The sequence below is a fragment of the Mustela putorius genome, unplaced genomic scaffold, assembly GCF_011764305.1.
Source record: "Mustela putorius furo isolate JIRA1106 unplaced genomic scaffold, ASM1176430v1.1 tig00001114_pilon_pilon_pilon, whole genome shotgun sequence".
In the NCBI taxonomy this organism is placed as follows: Eukaryota; Metazoa; Chordata; class Mammalia; order Carnivora; family Mustelidae; genus Mustela; species Mustela putorius.
This window is the reverse complement of record NW_025421575.1, coordinates 1,667,572-1,688,530: the sequence shown is the minus strand read 5'-3', so window position 1 is coordinate 1,688,530 and position 20,959 is coordinate 1,667,572. Positions and strand designations below refer to the sequence as shown.

General features: G+C 37.5%; 1 protein-coding gene across 6 annotated transcripts in view; it reads left to right on the top strand.

The window, feature by feature from the left end:
• Positions 1 to 1,142: 1,142 nt before the first annotated feature.
• The window catches only part of ABCB7 (ATP binding cassette subfamily B member 7), a 156,252-nt gene continuing 136,435 nt past the window's right edge, over positions 1,143 to 20,959 (top strand). For 4 of the 6 annotated variants that reach the window (XM_045087338.1, XM_004779922.3, XM_004779921.3 and 1 more), the window contains exon 1: positions 1,144 to 1,362. In XM_045087338.1, coding sequence (XP_044943273.1) covers positions 1,195 to 1,362 — 168 coding nt within the window. In that variant the 5' untranslated portion in view covers positions 1,144 to 1,194. Of the gene's footprint in view, positions 1,363 to 20,959 lie in introns of all 6 variants that reach the window. The other 2 variants (XM_004779924.3, XM_045087337.1) reach the window with 1 other exon arrangement.

Genomic DNA, 20,959 nt, shown 5'->3' with positions numbered 1-20,959 from the left:
AGTCACCAGACTCTACAGATGTGTATCTGTGGGTTATATGCTTGAAGCATGATTGCCAACATATATTTGGGGGTGGTGGGGGTAGAGATAAAGGAAGTTTCCAAAGGAATTTTTATATGTTAAAGCAGACTTACAGGATCTTGGGGGTGGGCAGTTCAGATGCCTCTTGCCCTAGCAAAGTATTAACAGGGATGCCACTGAGTTTCTAGAGGAATTTCACTCTGCCTGTTTCAAGGATTTGTTAATGGGTTGTTGATAGTAAGGAAATTTAATAATTTTCTTCTGCCTTTGTTTCTCACATCAGCGAGAAAAGAATAAAAACCTGGGTCCTGTCCCTGTGCTTTGATAAAATCACCTTGTACCAACGATGTCTCTAGAATTACTTTTTGGCCGTTGGCATCAAACTCCAATGTCTTTTCCTACATCACTACTGTCATCAATAAAAACTATGGGCTTCTCTACATACATCTTCATTTTACTATCTGTCAGCCAATCTAGCTGCTTTGCAATAATTCGGGATGCTGCAGAAATCAAATGGAAGAGCTAGAAAGTGAGGCAAATTAGCAAAGATATGTGTGTGTTTGTGCGTGTGTGTGTAAAGACCAACAGACCAAAGGAAAAGTGCCCCCAAGGTTTGCGCAAAAGTTAACTATCAGCCTGAAACTCAACCATCAGCCTGAAACCCAGTGTATCTCACGGTTCATTAAGTCTCCACCCTGGGTAAATTAATATCTATAGTTCAATCTACCCTAAGAGTTAGTGCTAAGGAGAGTGAAGAATATGCAAAGGGAGGATGGAGTGAAGCGTTGCACTGAGTTGGAAGCCGTAAGAGAAAAGTGGAATGCTTGGACAAGATAGGGTTGGCAGATTTAGCAGTATTTGGGACATAATTATACTAAAAAAATGATTCGTTTATTTCAAGTGCAAATTTAAGTGCGCATCCTGTATTTTATGTGGCAAATCTAGGAAAACAGAGAAAGACAACGTTATTCTTACATTACCGATTGCGTAAAACCCTCAAAGAACCTCCCTGGAAGATAAAAGGGGTGGAGCCCAAGCGTCTGACTCTCCGCTAAGTTATTTCCGGTCTGGGGCCCTGAGAAAAAGAGAGGGAGGTGAGAGATTAAGGTTGCTGAGTTGGGTCCGCCAGCGTCCCACAATCCTTTGCCCTCGGTTCCTCTTTCCTCGCTCAAGATGGCGCTGCTCGCGATACAATCTTCACGCTGGGCAGCCGCCGGGGCCGCTTTCGAAAAACGCCGGCATGCCGTGTTTCTGATCCGACATCTAGTCTCTGTCCGTGGCGCAGGTTCTCAGTGGAGATCACGGCAGCTCGGCGTTTCGGGAACCGCTCGAATTTCCCAGGTGAGATGCCATCACATGGTAGAGTAGGGTGAAGGACAAAGGGACCTACAGGGAAAAGTTTGCCCTCGTGGCCTTGGGTCAGAGAGAACTCCAAGAGGAAAGGTTGTCAGTGCTAACTCGGAAGTGAAGGAAATTGGGGTTAGTAATTTGAGGAAAGGGTGAAGAAAACCTTTTTGGCATAGCCCACGGGAATGAAACGGAAGGTTTTGGTCAGAGGGCACCTAAGCGCTAGTGACTCTCGCAGGATTTACATTTTTTTTTCTTCTGAGTTTAAGAGATGTGGTAGACAGGATTCCCAGATTGCTTATCCTTCTAAATGTAAGGAAAACTGAGCTGCTTCCCAGAGTTAGTAATGGAATTTGTGACCAGTATGCCCATGGTTCAGATTTTACTCATTTGGTTGAAAGTAGCAGTTAGGGGAACACTGTAAGATGACAGCAAAGCTACGTGTAAACAAGAGGCAAATTGATTTGGCAGCAGTTAACTCTCCGCTGACAGTGGTTCCTGATAAGCCGAAACTGTAACTGTCTTTCTCTCCAAAACATTGACCGCCTTAAATTCATATGTAAACACGATTGTCCTTTGATCTGAGAAGAGTGTTCTGTTCTTTGGAAATCATAAAGCTGGTTATCTTTAATGTAGTTTTTGTGATAGTGCCTCTTAATATCTGTCTGTTGTTATCCCTCACTCAGCAGTTTCAAATAAATTATTTGTACTTTAGTGTATCATTCATTTACTATATGTTGGCAAAAAGTTTAATTCCCATTCAGTGATACTTGTTCATCAGTATCACTGAAGTATTTTCAGTTTTGTATGAGAAGCACCCTCATAAATTTTGATTCTGCGTGAACATATATTTAATATCTACTGTGTACATAGGGCTACGCTCAATAATGGAGGTACCAAGAGAAACATAAATTAATGCCTACAAGATTGATCAATTTAGTTAGGGAGAGGCAATCTATGCATTATAAGGATAACTAAAAAACAGTGTAGGTTAAATATCAAATGAACAGTATAAACAATAAGAACAATAAACATATAGAGGAAATGGTGGTAATTAAGGACCAGATCACAGAGAGGATCTCATGCTGGTGATAGAAATGGGGAGAACATTTTAAGCAGGGAGACTATCGAATGACACTAGGCATGTGGAGTGCTGGAGAAATTGTATCTATTTTTTCGTCCAGTAATTACTGAACACCTTTACAGCAGTGAACAGAATAAAATACAGGCCAGCTCTTAAAGAGTTTAAAATCTAGTAAGGGAAAAAGGTAAATAAACAGGCAAATATAATTCAGTAGTGCAATGATGGGGAGGGTAGAGAGTACTGGAAGAGTGTATGGGAAAGGCATCAAGTCTAATTTTGAGGTGGGAAAAATGCCTTGAATAACTGATATCTAAACTAAGCCAAGACCTTAAAAATGAAGAGAAATTAGCTAAAGAGGGAATAGTGTGTGCAGAGGCCCACAGGGAAGAGAGAACATGGACTTTTTGTAGAACTACATATAGTTTTAGGTTACTGAGGAGTTTAGGATAAAAGTGGCACCTTAGGCTAGGGGAGCAATCCAGATCATTTTAATAAAGTTTTAAAAACACTTTATAGTTGAAACTTTGGAACACATGATTTCTTGGGAACCATTCTTGTTCTGTAGTCCTCTAAAAAGTCTGATGAAGTTAAGATAAAATTTGTAGGACTTTGTCAGGCCGGGAGGGTGAGGGGGCTGGAGAAGTTACTGTATTTTCAGAAGAAGTAATGGAAATAAAAAATTAGCCTTCTCTGTTTTCATGAACACTGTCCCCAAAACTTTCTTCCTTATTGTCTTTGTACATTTTACCATTCCTTTTGGTTACCATTTCCAAAGTGAAAAACAAGGGAAAGATGTTACTTTTGTTTTCTACTTCTTAAAGGCATGGAACTCTTGCCATAATTAAAAAAAAAGATTTAATGGAAAGATGAAGGAATGGTTATAAGGGTTTTAGCAGAACCTGATATAGCCTAAGGCATCTTCATATAGTGATCTGTGATTAAGATTACAAAATAGAGGCTTCTGGTAGTGTAGTCAGTTGAGCATTTGACTTTTGGTTTTTGCTCAGGTCATGATCACCGGGTCCAGAGACTGAGCCCTGCTTTGGACTCTGTTTGGCATCTGCTTGGGTTTCTATCTGCCTCTCCCTCTGCCCTTCCCCTCTCAAATAAAGAAATAAATCTTTAAGGAAAGATTACAAAATAAATATTAATATATATTTTTAGGATAGTCGTTAGTAAATAGCATAATATTTTAGAGCTGAAAAGAACCTTAGTGCAGTGTTAATGAAATCATGTTAATAGTTTGGATAAGCACTTTTGAAATATGAAATTCAGTGGAATAAGAAAGAAAATATCAGTGCTTTATACATATTAGGGGAAGTAATGCTTTAGGTAACTGTTGTTTATATGTGTATATATACACTCCTGCATGTATGTGATTACTGGGATGTATTATAAAATGTGTTTTTCATACAGGGATGATACTCTAGAACTAAGCTGTGCAGTATGGTAGTCACTAGCTTCGTGTGGCTGTTTAAATTTAAATTAAATTAAAAATGTAATTCCTTGGTTGCATTAGCTGCATTTCAAGGGCTAAAATGGCACATAGGTATGGGACATTTCCATCATTGCAGAAAGTTCTGTTCAGTGTTACTTTAGAGAAGATCATATCTAGCCTTTGGATTTTACAGATGAGGTAACTAAATCCTAGTATAGATAAATGACAGTCTTTAAGGCCACTCATTCATTTATGGCCTTCTGTGTGTCAAGTTATTTATATGAAGGTAAATAAGATTCTGGCAGACATTAAGCATACAATAAATGTTGAATTGTAAAGATATACTTTTTAAAGATTCTATTTATTTGAGAGAGAGAGTGAGGGAGGAGGGTCCCGCTGAGCTGGGAGCCCATCACAGAGACTCCAGGATCATGACCTGAGCTGAAGGAAGATGCTTAATAGACTGAACCACTCATGTGCCCTGTAAATATACTTCTACTGGAGCACTGTTAATAGAGGGAAATAACCTTAAACATAAAAGTTTTTTTAATTAAAATGGTTAGTATGATAAGATTTAAATTGTAATGATTTATTATGCAGTTGCCTCTTTACTACATTAGTTAATATTAAAAAGACATGAATTTTGAGTGATACAATTTTTTCATCAATATTTATGTGGTAGAAACTGAGGTATCATATAGTTAGTCCACAGCACTTTTTATCTAAGTTTAAAAAATTCTTAATTCTTGATCCTGACACTGATCATATATTTTTCTTCTTTTGTTCTTTTAAAACATCTTTTTTGAGATTAATTCACATACTGTATAATTCACCCATTTAAAGTGTGCAATTCAGTAGAGTGTGAAGTGTTCTCTAATTTTTGGTTTTGATTCGTGTTTCCCTGTTGACAAAAGACACTGAACATCTATCCATGTGCTTATTGGCCATTTAAATCTCTTTTTGAGGAATGTCTCTTCAGATCTTTTGCCCATTTTTTAATTGGGTCTTTTTATTATTGAGATGTCAGAGTTCTTTATATATTACAGATTCAGGTTCTTTATCGTACATGTGATTTGCAAATATTTTCTCCCATTCTGTGAGTTATCTTTTGACTTCCTAGATAATGTCCTTTGAAGCGCAAAAGCTTTTCATTTTGATAAAGTCAAATTTATCTGTTTTTTTTCTTTTGTTGCTCATACTTTTTTGTGTTATAGCTAAGAATCCATTGCCAAATCTGAGGTCATGAAGATTTACTATGTTTTCTTCTAAGAATTTTATAATGTAATCCTAGTGAGATATAGAAACATCGCTCTTGTTTAGTTCTAGTTGCATTTCCCCACTTTGTTTTAATATATATTACACTTAAAAATGTTACAGTCCTAACAATATGGATATATAATTTATGACTTTAAAAGAAGCTGAAAGAAGAAAGGAAGGCAAGTAAATATTTATGTTGTTACACTAGCCTTTGTATTTATCATTTCTAGTTCTCTTCGTTTCTTCTCTTGTGTTTGATTTACCATCTTGAGTCATTTTCTTATCCCACTATAGCTGTGCTCCCACCTATCTCCTGTGTGATATTATTGGCAAGTATATTGCATCTCTATATGTCATAGGCTCAACAATTAATTTTATCCATACTATTTTATACAGTTGCTTTTTAAATTGGTTCAAAGAAGAAGCTAAAAAAACTGTGCATTTATACATTCTGGTGCTCTTTGTTTTGGAGTGTGTGTGTGTGTGTGTGTGTGTGTGTATGTACATGTGTGCATGCATATTTGGGCTATAGTCTGAGATCACTTGTTTTCAGCCTAAAGAACTTCTTTTAGTATTTCTTGTAAGGCGTGTGTAAACACATTTTCCCAGTTTTCGTTTATCTGCAAATGTTTTTGTTTTGTCTTCATTTTTGAACAGTATATTTTCTGGATATAGGATTCTTGCTTGACAATTTTTTTTTTGAGTGCTTTGAATATTATCCAACTGCCTTCCGGACTACACATTGTTTTGCTAAGAAATCAGCTGTTAATCTTATTGGGGTCCTCTTGTAGGGAAGGAGTCTTTTTTCCTCTTGCTACTTTCAAGATGTTCCCCTTGTTTCGCTTTTAATGTTTTTACTATAATGTGTCTGTGAATCTCTTTATATGTTTCTTCCTTGGAGTTTGTTGCACTTTCTGGATGTGTAAGTTGCATTTTAATATGTAAGTTCTTTTTAATAAGCTTTGGAAATTTTCAGCCATTATTTCATCAAGTAGTTTTTCTTTCCCTTTATCGTTCTCCTTTTCTTCTGAAACAGTCATTATCCATATGTTCGTTTGCTTAATAATGGCCCTCATTTCTCTGAAGCTGTGTTCATTTTTCTTCAGTCTTTTTTTAATCTTTGTTCTTCATATTGGATAATCCCTATTGTTCTGTCTTCAAGTTTACTAATTATTTCTTCTGCCAATTCACATCTGCTGTCAGTCCCCTCTAGTGAATAGTTCATTTTAGTTACTATAACTTTCAACTCTAGAATTTCCATTTAGTTTCATTAAAATAATTCTTACTTGTTTATTGATATTCTCTATGTAATGTTACATTGTCATCACACCTTTTATTTCTTTAACATGGTTTCCTTGAGTCTTTGGACATATTTATAATGATTACTTTGAAGGCTTTTTCTTTGCAGTCTGACATTTGGTCAAAACCACAGGCAGTTTCTCTTGCCTGCTTTTTCCCAGGGTATAGGTTATACTTCCTTGTTTCTTTGCATGTCTTGCAATTTTTTGGGAAACTGGACATTTTAGATAATGTAGTAACGTGGGGTACCGGTCCCCTTCTTCCCAGAGCTTGTTATTGTTATTTACTTGATTTTATATTTTGTTAAGGACTAGCTGGACTATTTTAGTGATGTCTTTCTTCACTCTCCTCCTTGCTGCCTACTTTGCCTCTAATGTTGCTCCTTAAGGGGTGTAACCTTGAGTATGTCCATAGTTACCTTGGGATGACAGTGGTTTTGCTGGGGATTTCTGTCTCTTTCCCAGTTATGTTCCATTAGTTGCTGGCAGATTGTACTGCTGTTTTCAAAAGTGCCCTGGGGCAAAAATTGTTCCACAGACTAAATCAATCAAATTGGTGTTGCTTTGAAGTGATAGTTCCTGAGGACAACGTTTGAGACTTTATCTGATTCCAGGCGGGCTCTTCCAAGCTACCTGCCTTCTTGCTTTTCTGGTTCTCGGGCAAACCAGCTGACCCACAGTTTAGCTTCTGTGGCTGATGATTCCATCAGTTTTTTCCCACTTGGCCTTTCACAAGAGCCTCCACTGTTTTTGAGAGCAAACTGAGGCATGGACTTCTCCACATTAAGTCAATTCCTGTGGGAAGAGATGAGGAGCTATATGTTTTAGGGTCTTCTCCTGCCAAGCAGAAATCTGCCAGCCACGGGTCTGAAGCTGGGGGTGGGGACAGTGGTGGCCTCTCTCTGAGTGATACCCCCACCTTAGGAGTTGAGTGCTAGTGGGGAGTAAGAGGAGTTCTTTTTGGCATGCTTCTCCTGATATGGAACCAGCCTCTTAGAAGTCAGGGTTAGGGCGATTGGGCCTTCAACAATCAAGTATTTTCAGTGGCACCACACTCAAGGTGAAGCTTTGTCCCTTCTGTGGGGATATGTGGAAGAAGGGAGCCCCTCCTTCTTGACCACATTAGCCCAGAAGCTAGTTTCAGCAGTAGGTCACTGGGGGAAAGATGAGAGAAATGCTGATGTCCTGTCATTCCCAGGAAGATAGTCTTCTGACTTGGAGCTCATGTTATTTCATTTTGCTGTATGCCCCAGGACCATTTCTAGGGGTGGTAAATGGTGGTCCTTTTGTAACTTGCCGGTTTTGCTGAGAAATGGGTCTAAGGAGATCTTATGTTGTATGCTAGAAGTGAAACTCTCTTCATTTGATTCTGACTGGCTTGTGTTCTTTGGTTTATACTCCATGCAGCAGAATGGTCTGTCCTTTCTGTTTGATTTTTAGAAGATATTCCCATTGAGGACTATCTGGCATACCTTTTACTTTAGTGTAGTTACCTTGTGTATTCTATTTAGTAGTTCTTTTGGATAGGTACTTTTTTTTTTCATTTGTCGGTTCACATTTCATTTGTTTTCATCATGGACAAAGGATGAGAGCTTTAATATTTCCCGGTAGTAAATTTCCCCTTCTTGCAGTCCCACTGCTCACTGGCTGCTGCTAAGAGACTTTACTTCTGGCCTTCCTATTAATTGAAGTAGATTATAACAACAGTAGTGAAACAATCCTCCTACTTTGCTTTTTAGAGATCCTGGTTTTAAGATACAGGTTTTATATTATAAGATGCATATCAAGAAATGACAGTGATTACTGAGAAGACATAAAATGTAACCAGAAAATCAAGAACAGAACTTAAGAGGAGAAAATTAAGGGTACTTTTAAGGGGATGTTGCGTGGAACTTAAAAGAGGGCGAGAGGTGATTCAGTGACATTTAAAGTACCTGAAGGGCATTTTTTTTAAATTAAAGGTTTTCCTTCTAGTAGTTCAGTGATACCTGAATTTACCTGGAATATTAGTTTATAAAAAGAGACATAGACTTCAGTTGTAAGAAGAGGGATTTAATGTGCATATAAAAAAGAATTTCTTAAATTAATAATCTTTTTATTGGAAGAGCAAGGAAGACTTTAACCTAAGGGGCAGAATGAATAACCATTAATTATAATTTAGATATCTTCTTGAAGATAGAACTGACTTAAATTTATATCATTCAGGATCAAAACTGACTTTAATAGGGGTGATTTGGCAGAAAGAACATTGGTAAACAGAAGAGTTGGATTCTAGTCTTAACTTTGGTGTTAGGAGAACTAGAACAAATCATTAAACAATAATTTGCAGTCATTAGAAGAATATAAGTTATTAAGAAACAATGGCCTAGTTTTGAGAAAAGAAAGACCTACCAAACCAGTTCAGTTCTTCATATGAGAGAATGATAAGGTACTTAGAAGCATAGTCTGTCTTGATTTCAGTAAGGCTTTCAGTTATTTTCCTCTATATCATTCTCACCCAATAAGCCAGGAAGGAATGATGTTGTATAATGTTAAGAGGTCTGGAGGTAGTAGTATAGTAGTAAGTAAATCTTACTGGAGAAAATACAGATAATTTGAAGGATTTTGATTTATAAGTATTAAAGAAGATGAACAACTGATATACGAAGGACATAGCATGATATAGTGGAATGAACATTGTCATCAGGACACCTGCCTACCTGAGCTCTATTTCTACTCTTGATTATCTTGGACAGATCACTTGTTCCTTTGGACTTGGTTTCTCTAAAATAAGATTCAGCTACTTGATCTCTAAAGTTTGTCAATTCTTTAGTTTCCTGACTCTAATCTTCTGGGAGTAATCCTTTGTATAAGTAGAACCTCTATGTTACGAGCCTAGTTTATTACTATTACAGGAGCAACATAGGCTACATTTAAATTCATGTAGGTTTTTAATGGAGCAGATTTATATGGTTCTGCCTCTTATAGTACTTGTTGATCTAAGAACAGGAGTAGAAAAAATGAGATTGGTGATGAGTTCAGTATTTGCTAGTGTTGGGGAGATAGAATTAGAGGGGAAGAGTGAGCTAGGTTCTAAAATTATCTGTGAAGATAGAAACAGGTTCTAAGGAGGTAGTGGAGAATGGCAGCAGTGCTGTAAAAGTTGTAAATAAAGATGAAGCATACCTGGACTGTAAATGATAAAGAATGGAAGTATAAAGGTCTTAGTCTGAAGTGGCACTGGGAATTGAGAAGAGGAATTCGGGGGGGGGGTGCCTGGGTGGCTCAGTGGGTTGGGCCTCTGCCTTCGGCTTAGGTCATTATCTCAGGGTCCTGAGATCGAGCCCTGCATTGGGCTCTCTGCTCAGTGGAAAGCCTGCTTCCCCCTCTCTCTATACTTGCCTTTCTGCCTACTTGTGATCTCTGTCAAATAAATAAATAAAATCCTTTGAGAAAAGGAGAAGAATAATTCAGAGGATCCCTTATTTGAAAATAGTCAAATAACTAACATTCTTTAAGTCATTGACATAGTTATTTGAATTGGCTATTAAGACTAAAAGGAGGGGGAAGAAAAGTGAAGATTATTTCTAAATTTTCTTTTAGAATACTAGGCCCTTCAAGAATCTGGTAAAAGCCATGAACCTTCTCCCTAGGAAAATGGGCATACACACATACTTCATTCTGCTTGGCAATCCGAGAATCCCTGATAAATATAGTATTTCAGGCTGGGGTTCTCTAATGGAGTTCCTGAGTATCCAGTGGTGGAGTAAAGGGCACTTGTCATTGGGCAGTGGGGGTAGAAGTGGAAGGGAAACTTATTTTGCTTGTATTAAAATTTTGATTAAATGGAAAATATAGTAATACACTGATACTCAGTGTTTATCTGAAAGTTTCCGGTTTTTCAAATAGGAGTATGTTCTTCCCATGTTATAAAGTAGAGTTTAAAATAGAAGCGAAATTGCCTGTTCTGTATATGAACCTTATAGTTTTCCCTCTTTATTTTATTTATAAATTTCCCTTTTTAATTGTACAAAACTGCATCTAATAAAAGCATGAGAAAAATAACCCACAACTTGCCTCTTAAGTAATTTTCCATTTCCCCCTTGAGTTGTAGTTGTTATATGGTTGTAATTTTTACAATGCTGAGATAATTTTAAATTGGTTCTTTTTATTTATAAGCATTATTTTTCTTTGTTCTCAGTGTTTATGAAAATTAGGTCTTTTAATTATTTAATATTTTAGTAGGTATATTTAGTTGTGTGCAAAAGGAGACATTTTTGTTCTTTTGGTTTTCTTCCTTTTCCAGAATTTGTCTACCTAAAGTCCTCATTTATGCTCTCAAGACACCCTTGTAGATTTTAGTACTAGTGAGTAAATATACTTTTCAAGTCTGTTATATTATTATGTCATTTTATCTTCACAGTAACTCTGTGAGGTGGGTGTACATTTCATTGCAATAACTGCAACCTGTCCTGTCCTTTTCATTCTCTCAATTTCTGTTATAGTTTTAGGCCCTTGTAACTTTATGCATGACTTCCTCATTGCTTACAGTTATTTACTACCCTTCCAATCCATCCCATACAACACCTCAAGATTGTTTTTCCTAAAGAACAACTCTAGTTAAGTGTCACTCTTTACTTATGGACTCCAGTGTTCTCTGTATCTTAGCCTAGTCTTCAAAGCCCTTAAGGATCCCCCACATAACTAGCTTGCTAGACACATTGTTAAATATTTTCCTATAAATACCCTGCTTTTCCAGTTACTCTGGATTGCTCCCTGTTCCTTGGACCTTGTGTTTTTCTGTTTTCCTTCATTTATGCCATACTCTCTGTTTGAAATGCCCTCTCTCTAACTCCTCCCAGTTTTTCAGAACTTAGCTCAAGGGCCAGTTTATTCTATAGAACCATTTGTTCTTTTTTTAAAGATTTTTAAAATTTATTTGGGGGCAGGAGAGGGAGAAAGAATCTTAAGTAGACTCCACACTGAGTGCAGAGTCTGACTCGGGGCTCGATCTCATGACCCTGATAGGACGACCTGAGCCATAACCAAGAGTCAGACACTAAACCAACTTGCCACCCAGCTGCCCCAACAACCATTCTTTATAAGCTTGAAAGACATTGATTTCTTCCTCTTTTGAACTCCTGTAACATCTTCTTCTACAAGTAGTTATCATATGTGTCCTGTTAAAGAGATAAGATTTTAGATGCTTAAAAGGCAGATACATTCCAATCATCTCTTTTATCTTCTACAGAGCCAGGAATGGTCTTTTTCATGTAGTAGGCAATCAGAAAATATTTGTGAAATGAATGATTAAACCCTATAACCAAAATAACAACTAAATTTAACATAAAAATAAATAATATTTGTTTTGTTGCTACACATTTGGAATCAAAGCCTCACTTTCTACATAAAATGTTTATTTCAGCAAAATCATAATCAGACTATGGAGTTACTAAGTTTGAGGATAATCTCTTTTTGAGGGAGAGAGAGAGAATGCACTAAAGTCATGGGTAGAAGAAGATAGAAGAATCCCAAGCAGGCTCCACGAGCTCAGTACAAAGCCCCATGCAGGACTCGATCTCATGACTCTGAGATCATGACCTAAGTCGAAATCAAGAGTTGGACGCTTAACCGACTGAGCAACCCAGGCACCCTTGAGGATAACCTCTTAAGTTCATCCATTACATTTCTGTCATTAGGTGGTACTGTGGTAGGGTAGCACTGAATATCAGTTTTTAGTTTGATAACCAAAGCACACATGTTTTTTTATTGCAAAATTTTGGGTTACTTTATTAGTAGGCATCTTTTGCTAAGAAAAAAATAACTCAAGGGACACCTAAGGTGCTCAGTCATTTGAACATCCAACTCCCTGTTTCAACTCAGGTCGTGATCTCAGGGTTGTGAGATTGAGCCCTGTGTCACCCTCCACACTTAGCACAGAATCTGCTTGAGGTTCTGTCTCTCCCTCCCCCCCACTTCACACGTGCTCTCTCTTTCTCTCTCTAAAATGAATAAATAAGTCTTTAAAAAGAGTGACTTACAAGGTGAAGTTCTTTAAAGAATAAGGTAGGGTGCCTGGGTGGCTCAGTGGGTTAAAGCCTCTGCCTTTAGCTCAGATCATGATCCCAGGGTCCTGGGATCGAGTCCTGTGTCAGGCTCCTTACGCAGCAGGGAGCCTGCTTCTCCCTCTCCCTCTGCCTGCTACTCCGCCTGCTCATGCTTGCTCACTCTCTGTCAAATAAGTAAATAAAATTTTTTTAAAAAAGAATAAGATAAAAAATTTTACCCTTTCTAGAAATTTTAAATTTTTTTAAAAAGATTTTATTTATTTATTTGACAGACAGAGATCACAAGTAGGCAGAGAAGCAGGTAGAGAGAGAGGGGGAAGCAGGTTCCCTGCTGCGCAGAGAGCCCAGTGCGATCCGAGGACCCTGGGATAATGACCTGAGTTGAAGGCAGAGGCTTTAACCCACTGAGCCACCCAGGCGCCCCACTCTTTCTAGAAATTTTAACTGCAGGTTATATTTTGGCTCATTTGGTAGTTTTCCAATTAAATTTTCTTTTCCACATCCAGAAGGCAAAGAGATGTTAGAGTGGAGAAACTGTATCCTATAGGGGTATTTTCTTAGATATTGACATTTTAGGAAAGTAGGTTTTTAAACTGCTATCATGCTTTTCAAAGCATAATAAGAAAGTGAAGTTAAGGTTTCTGTTTTGGTTTATTTATCAAATTATTTTTATTGATCTTGAGTAACTTATATTATGACGTCATTGTAATATAGTCATGTTTTTCACTGTGTGAATATTCGCCACGTATGAACTTCATCTACTCTTAACTATGTTGATTTAACAGCTCTGTGTGTGTACATGAATGTTAGTTTTCTAGGGCTTCCATAACAAAGTACCACAGCATGGGTGACTTAAACAACAAATTTTCTCACAGTTCTGGAGGTTAGAATTATGAGATCAGGGTGTTGGTAGGGTTGATTTCTTCTGTGATCTCTCTCTTTGACTTGCAGATGATTGGCTTCTCTGCTTTGACACAGTCTTTCCTCTGTGCTTGTCTGTGTTTTAATTTCTACTAAATACACCAGGGAGATTAGGGCCTACTCTAATGACCTCATTTAACATTAATTACCTCTTTAAAGGCCTGATCATCAAATATAGTCACATTTGAGGTTTTTTGGAGTTAGGATTTAAACAAGAAATTTTGGGAGAGAAAAAGTTCAGTCCATAACTCTGTGTGTGTGTGTGTGTGTGTGTGTCTTTGTGTCCGTCCACATGCTCACAAATACATAGGAAAGTGGAAGGATAAACTTAAACAAAGCTCTGAAGAGCGGATGGGTAGGGAAGCTAAAAGACAGTAAAAAGGACCTTTCACTTGATATTATAGATACATTGTTTGTTATGCTTGTATTTATTTACTCATTTATTACAGAGTGCAAGAGAGAGAGTGCACACGCATGCACATGACCCGATGGGGAGGGTTAAAGGGAGAGGGAGCCCTGATATAGGGCTTGAGCTCAGTCCCTGAGATAATGACCTGAGCTGAAATCAAGTTGGATACTTAACCAACTGAGCCACCCAGACATCCTGATGTGCTTGTTGTTAAAATGAAAAAATCTTACATGTAAACTTTTCAATTGATGATCTGACCTTGTTTGTTTTATTTTTTCTTTCAAGATTTTATTTAAATTCAAATTACTCAATACATAATGTAATATTAGTTTCAGGAGGAGAAGCCAGTGATTCATTGCGTACATAAAATACCTGGAGCTCATCCATCACAAGTGCCTTTCTTAATGCCTTTTGACCTGATCCCCCCCCACTACCTCCCCTCCAGCAACCCCCAGTTTGTTCTATGTAGTTAAGAGTCTCTTATAGTTTCCCTCCTTCTCTGTTTTTATCTTATTTTTCCTTTCTTTCCTCTATGTTCTTCTGTTTTGTTTCTTAAATTCCACATGAGTGAAATCATACAGTATTTGTCTTTCTCTCAGTGACTTATTTCGCTTAGCATAATACACTCTAGTTCCATTCTTTTTCATTGCAAATGGCAAGATTTCATTGTTTTTGATAGCTCAGTAATATTCCATTGTGTGTATATACCACATCTTCTTTATCCATTCATAAGCTGATGAGCATTTGGACTCTTTCCATACTTTGGCTATTGTTGATAGGGCTCCTATAAGCATTGGGGAGCATGTGCCCCTTCAGGTCAGTATTTTATAGCCTTTGGATAAATACCCAGTAGTACAATTGCTGGATCATAGGGTATTTCTCTTTTTAACTTTTTGAGGAACCACTGTACTGTTTTCCAGAATGGCTTCATCAGTTTGCATTCCCACCAACGGTGTAAGAGGGTTCCCTTTTCTTTGCATCCTCACAAAATCTGTCATTTCCTAGGTTGTTGACTTTAGCCATTCTGACTGGTGTGAGGTGGTACCTCATTGTGGTTTTTGATTTATATTTCCCTGATGATGAATGATGTTGAGCATTTTTTTGTGTGTCTGTTTTGGAGAAATGTCTATTCATGTCTTCTGCCCATTTCTTGACTGGATTATTATTTTTTTTTGGGGTGTTGAGTTATAATAAGTTCTTTATAGATTTTGGATTTTAGCCCTTTATCTAATATGTCATTTGCAAATACCTTTGCCCATTCTGTCAGTTGTTTTTTAGTTTTGTTGGTTGTTTCCTTTACTGTGCAGAAGCTTTTCATTGTCATGTAGTCCCAATAGTTCATTTTTGCTTTTGTGTCTCTTGCATTTGGAGGCATTTCTATTAAGTAAGAAGTTGCTACCACCAAGATCAAAGAGGTTGCTGCCTATGTTCTTCTCTAGGATTTTAATGGTTTCCTGTCTCACATTTAGGTCTTTCATCCATTCTAGTCTATTTCTGTGTATGGTGTAAGAAAGTGATCCAGTTTCATTCTTCTGCATGTTGCTGTCCAATTTTCCCAGTATGATTTGTTGAAGAGACCATCTTTTTTCCATTGGATATTCTTTCCTGCTTTGTTGAAGATGAGTTGATCATATAGTAGTGGGTCCATTTATGGGTTCTCTGTTCTGTTCCAGTCACTGGTGTGTCTATTTTTGTGACAATATCATACTGTCTTGATGATTACAGCTTTGTAATGCAAGCTTGAAGACTAGAATTGTGATACCTCCAGCTTTGGTTTTTTTTTCAACATTACTTTGGCTATTTAGGTCTTTCTTGGTTCCATACAAATTTTAGAATTGTTTGTTCTTGCTCTGTGAAAAATACTGGTGTAATTTGATCAGGATTGCATTTTATTTGTAGATTGCTTTGGATAGTATAGACATTTTAAGAATATTTGTTATTCCAGTCCATGCACATGGAATATTTTTGTTTTTTTGTGTCTTCCTCTATTTCTTTTGTAAGTGGTCTGTAGTTTTCAGTTTTCTTACCTCTTTGGTAAGGTTTATTCCTAAGTAGTTTACAGTTTTTGGTGCAGTTGTAAATGGGATTGATTACTTGATTCCTCTTTCTACTGCTTCATTATTGGTGTAGAGAAATGCAACAGATTTCTGTATGTTGATTTTATATCCTGTGACTTTGCTGAATTCAGGTATCAGCACCAGCAGTTTTTTTTGTTGTTTTGTTTTTGTTTTTTTATTTTGGTGGCATCTCTCAGGTTTTCTGCACAGAGTATCAAGTCATCTGTTAAGAGTGAAAGTTTGAGGGGTGCCTGGTGGCTCAATGGGTTAAGCCACTACCTTTGACTCAGGTCATGATCTCAGGGTACTGGGATCGAGCCCCGTATCAGGCTCTCTGCCCAGTATGGAAACTGCTTTCCGCTCTCTCTCTGCCTGCCTCTCTGTCTACTTGTGATCTCTCTCTCTCTCTCAAATAAATAAATAAAATCTTAAAAAAAAAAAGTGAAAGTTTGGGGGCAGCCGAGTGGCTCAGTTGTTAGGCGTCTGCCTTCAGCTTGGATGGTGATCCCAGGGTCCAGGGATCAAGTCCCACACTGGGCTTCCTGCTCAGCAGGGAGCCTGGTTCTCCCTCTCCCACTCCTCCCTGCTTGTGTTACCTCTCTGGCTGTCTCTCTCTGGCAAATAATAAAGAAAATAACAAAAAAAGTGAAAGTTTGACTTCTTCTTTGCAGATTTGGATGCCTTTTATTTCTTTGTGTTGTCTGATTGCTGAGGCTAGGACTTCCAAATATGTGGAACAGCAGTGGTGAGAGTGGACATCCCAGTCTTGTCCTGACCTTAGGAGAAAAGCTCTCGGTTTTTACCCCCTTGAGGATGATTTTAGCTGTGGGTCTTTCATATATGGCCTTTATGATGTTGGGGTGTGTTCCTTCTATCCCTACCTGGTGGAGGGTTTTTATCAAGAAAGGAGGCTGTACTTTGTCATATGCTTTTTCTGAATCGATTAAAGGATTGTATGGTTCCTGTTCTTTATTTTATTAATGTGGTGTATCACATTAATTGATTTGTGGAAGTTGAGCCATCCCCTGAAGCCCAGGAATAAATCCCACTTGATTGTGAAGAATAATCCTTTTTTTTTTTAATTTTTTAAGACTTTATTTATTTATTTGACAGAGAGATCACAAGTAGGCAGAGAGGCAGGCAGAGAGAGAGAGAGAAGGAAGCAGGCTCCCCGCTGAGCAGAGAGCCGAATGCGGGACTCGATCCCAGGACCCGAGATCATGACCCGAGCCGAAGGCAGTGGCCCAACCCATCGAGCCACCCAGGTGCCCAAGAATAATCCTTTTAATGTACTGTTAGATCCTATTAGCTAGTTAGTATCTTGGTGAGAATTTTTATATCCATGTTCATCAGGGATATTGGTCTATACTTTTCTTTTTTGGTGGAGTCTTTACCTGATTTTGGGATCAAGGCAATGCTGGCCCGTGGAATGTGTTTGTAAGTTTTGCTTCAATTTCTATTTTTTGAAATAGCTTCAGAAGAATAGTTGTGAATTTTTCTTTAAATGTTTGGTAAAATTCCCCTGGGAAGCCATCTGGCCCTGGACTCTTGTTTGTTGGGAGATTTTTTATGACTTATTCAATTTCTTTGCTGGTTATAGGTCTGTTCAGATTTTCTATTTCATCCTGTTTCAGTTTTGGTAGTTTATTTCTTTCTAGGAATTTAGCTGTTTCTTCCAGATTGCCTAAGTTGTTGGCATATAATTGCTCATAATATTTTCTTTTAATTGTTTGTATTTCTTCACTGTTGATTGTAATCTCTTTTCTTCCTTTCATGACTTTATGTATTTGGGTCCTTTTTTTCCCTTTTGATAAGGCTGGCTAGGGGTTTATCTATCTTACTAATTATTTCAAAGAACCAGCTACTAGTTTTGTTGATATAGTTTTAAAAAAAATTTCTGTATCATTTTTTTTCTCCTTTGATTTTTATTATTTCCAACCCTCTGCTGGACTTAGCTTTTATTTGCTGTTCTTTTTCAAGCTCTTTTAGGTGTAAGGTTAGCTTATGCATTTGAGACTTTTCTTTCTCGAGGAATTTCTTTATAGCTATATACCTCATCCTTATGACCACATTTGCTACATCCCAAAGCTTTTGGACTGCTGTGTTTACATTTTCATTTGTTTCCTTGTATTTTTAATTTCTTCTCTCATTTCCTGGTTGACCTATCCATTCTTTTAGTAGGATGTTCTTTAACCTCCATGTATTTGCATTCTTCCAAAATTTTTTTCTTGTGGTTGACGTCAAGCTTCATAGTCTTGTGGTCTGTAAATATGCATGGTGATCACAGTCTTTTTGTATCTGTTGAGACTGGTTTGTGACCCATTATGTGATGTTTTCTGGATAATGTTCCATGTTTCTTCAAAAAGAATGTGTATTCTCCTGCTTTAGGATGAAATGCTCTAAAAGTATCTGTTAAGTCCATCGGGTCCAGTGTGTCATTTAAAGCCATTGTTTGCTTGTTGATCTTCGGCCATTGCTGTGAATGGGGTGTTAAAAGTCCCTTACTATTGTATTATTATCAATGAGTTTCTTTAAGTTTTTTAGTAATTTAATTTATATATTTGGGTGCTCCCAGGTTGAGGCATAAATATTTACAGTTCTTAGGTCTTCCTATTGGAAGACCCTTTTATTATGATAATAGTGTCCTTCTTCTCTTATTACTGTGTTTGGTTTAAAAATTATTTTTTCTGATAACAAGGATGGCTACTCCAGCTTTCTTTTGATGTCCATTAACATGATAAATGGCTCTCCACCCCCTCACTTTGTTTCTGGAGGTGTCTTTAGGTTCAAAATGAGTGTTTTCTAAGCATGTTGATAGGTATTGTTTTTTTTTAATCCCTTCTAATACCCTGTGTCTTTGCATTGTGTCATTGAGTCCATTTATATTCAGAGTAATTATTGGTAGATATGAATTATTGGCCATTGTATTAGCTGTAAAATCACTGTTCCTGTTTCTCTGTTCCTTACTAGTCTTTATTGCTTTTGGTCTCTCTTTGCTGTTCAAAGGATCCCCTTTAGTATTTCTATTTTTAATTTTTGTTTTTAAATTTTTAAATAAACATATAATGTGTTTTTATCTCCAGGGGTACAGGTCTGTGACTTGCCAGGTTTACACATTTCACAGTACTCATCATAGCACATACCCTCCCCAATGTCCATATCCCCACCACCCTATCCCGACTCCACTCCCCCCAGAAACCCTCAGTCTGTTTTTTGAGATTGAATCTTTTATGGTTTGTCTCCCTCCCAATCCCATCTTCTTTCATTTATTATTTTCCTACCCCCCAAACCCCCCATGTTGCCTCTCCACTTCCTCATATCAGGGAGATCATAGGATAGTTGTCTTTCTCCGACTTACTCACTTTGCTAAGCATAATACCCTCTAGTTCCATCCACGTTATCACAAATGGCAAGATTTCATTTCTTTTGATGGCTGCATAATATTCCATTGTATATATATATACCACCTCTTCTTTATTCATTCCTCTGTTGATGGACTTCTAGGTTCTTTCCATAGTTTGGCTATTGTGGACATTGCTGCCATAAATATTCGGGTGCACGTGCCCCTTTGGAGCACCACGTTTGTATCTTTAGGATATATACCCAGCAATGCAATCGCTGGATCATAGGGTAGCTCTATTTTCAGGTTTTTGAGGAACCTCCACACTGTTTTCCAGAGTGGTTGCACCAGCTTGCATTCCCACCAGCAGTGTAGGAGGGTTCCCTTTTCTCTGCATCCTCGCCAGCATCTGTCATTTCCTGACTTGTTAATTTTAGCCATTCTGACTAGTGTGAGGTGGAATCTTATTGTGGTTTTGATTTGTATTTCCCTGATGCCAAGAGACGTGGAAAATTTTTTAATGTGTCTGTTGGCCATGTGGATGTCTTCTTTGCAGAAATGTCTGTTCATATCCTCTGCCCATTTCTTGATTGGATTACCCCATTAGTATTTCTTGCAGGACTGGTTTAGTGTTCATGAACTCATTTAGGTTTTGCTTATCTTGGAAATTCTCTCTTTGCTCTTCTGAATGACACCATTTCTGACTATAGTATTCTTGGCTGCATTTTTCCCCCCTTTGAGCATGTTGAACATGCTCAACATGCTCGTGCTACTGCTTTCTGCCCTGCTAACTTTCTGTCTATGGTTTGCTACTAATCTTATGTGTCTAGCATTTTGGGTTAAGAACCTTTTGTCCCTAGTAGCCACTTTCAGAATTCTATGTATTTTGCAGGTTTTGCTCTGATATGACTTAGTGTTTTCATAGGTCACAAAATTCTTTAACATTTCAGTTCTTTTTCCTATTTTATGTGTTATTTTTCATGAAGACCCCAAAAATAAAGGCTTCCTGTTGCTTAGTGGTATGCTGCCTGGTACAGTAGACATTAGCCCCATGTAGGTACTTAAATTTCAATTAAAATTAGTTAAAAATTAAATAAACTTAGTAACTTAGTCACACTAGACATATTTTAAGTGCTCAAAAGCCACATGTGACTGAGTGGTTATTGTATTTGACCACACAGATATAGAACATTTCTGTTATCATAGAAAGTTCTGTTGGACACGGCTGACCAGAAAATAACTTTATGTAGGTGATTGTATTATCAGATTTGTTTTAGGAATATTATTCTGGCTACCGTTTGAAGGATAGTTGGAAAATAAGTTGTAATTGGTGATATGGACATCATTTGGGAGGATATTGAAGTATAGGAGAGAAGTTGTAAGTGCCTGTACTGCCTGTCATGAGAAAGCATTATCAGGATTTTCCACCAATCATTCTTATATCATGACATGATTTTGAAATATTTTTAAATATGATGAAAGGTTCTGAGGAAGAGGAGTACCATTTTGTCTTAGCTACTTTCCTCAGTCTCAGGATCTTTAAGCTAAAAATGGGCTTGTGAAGTGTAAAGGGCTTAAATTTTGCCGTTACAATTTTAGCTAATGCTTCTGTAGAAAACACTATCTCTTGTAATTAGTTTTGTTGGGACTGCCTATAGAACTCATGTGGGTAAGCTACTATCACTTCTATTTCGAATTCCTCTCAAGCAGTCCAGTGACATCCTAACTAATTAGTGACAG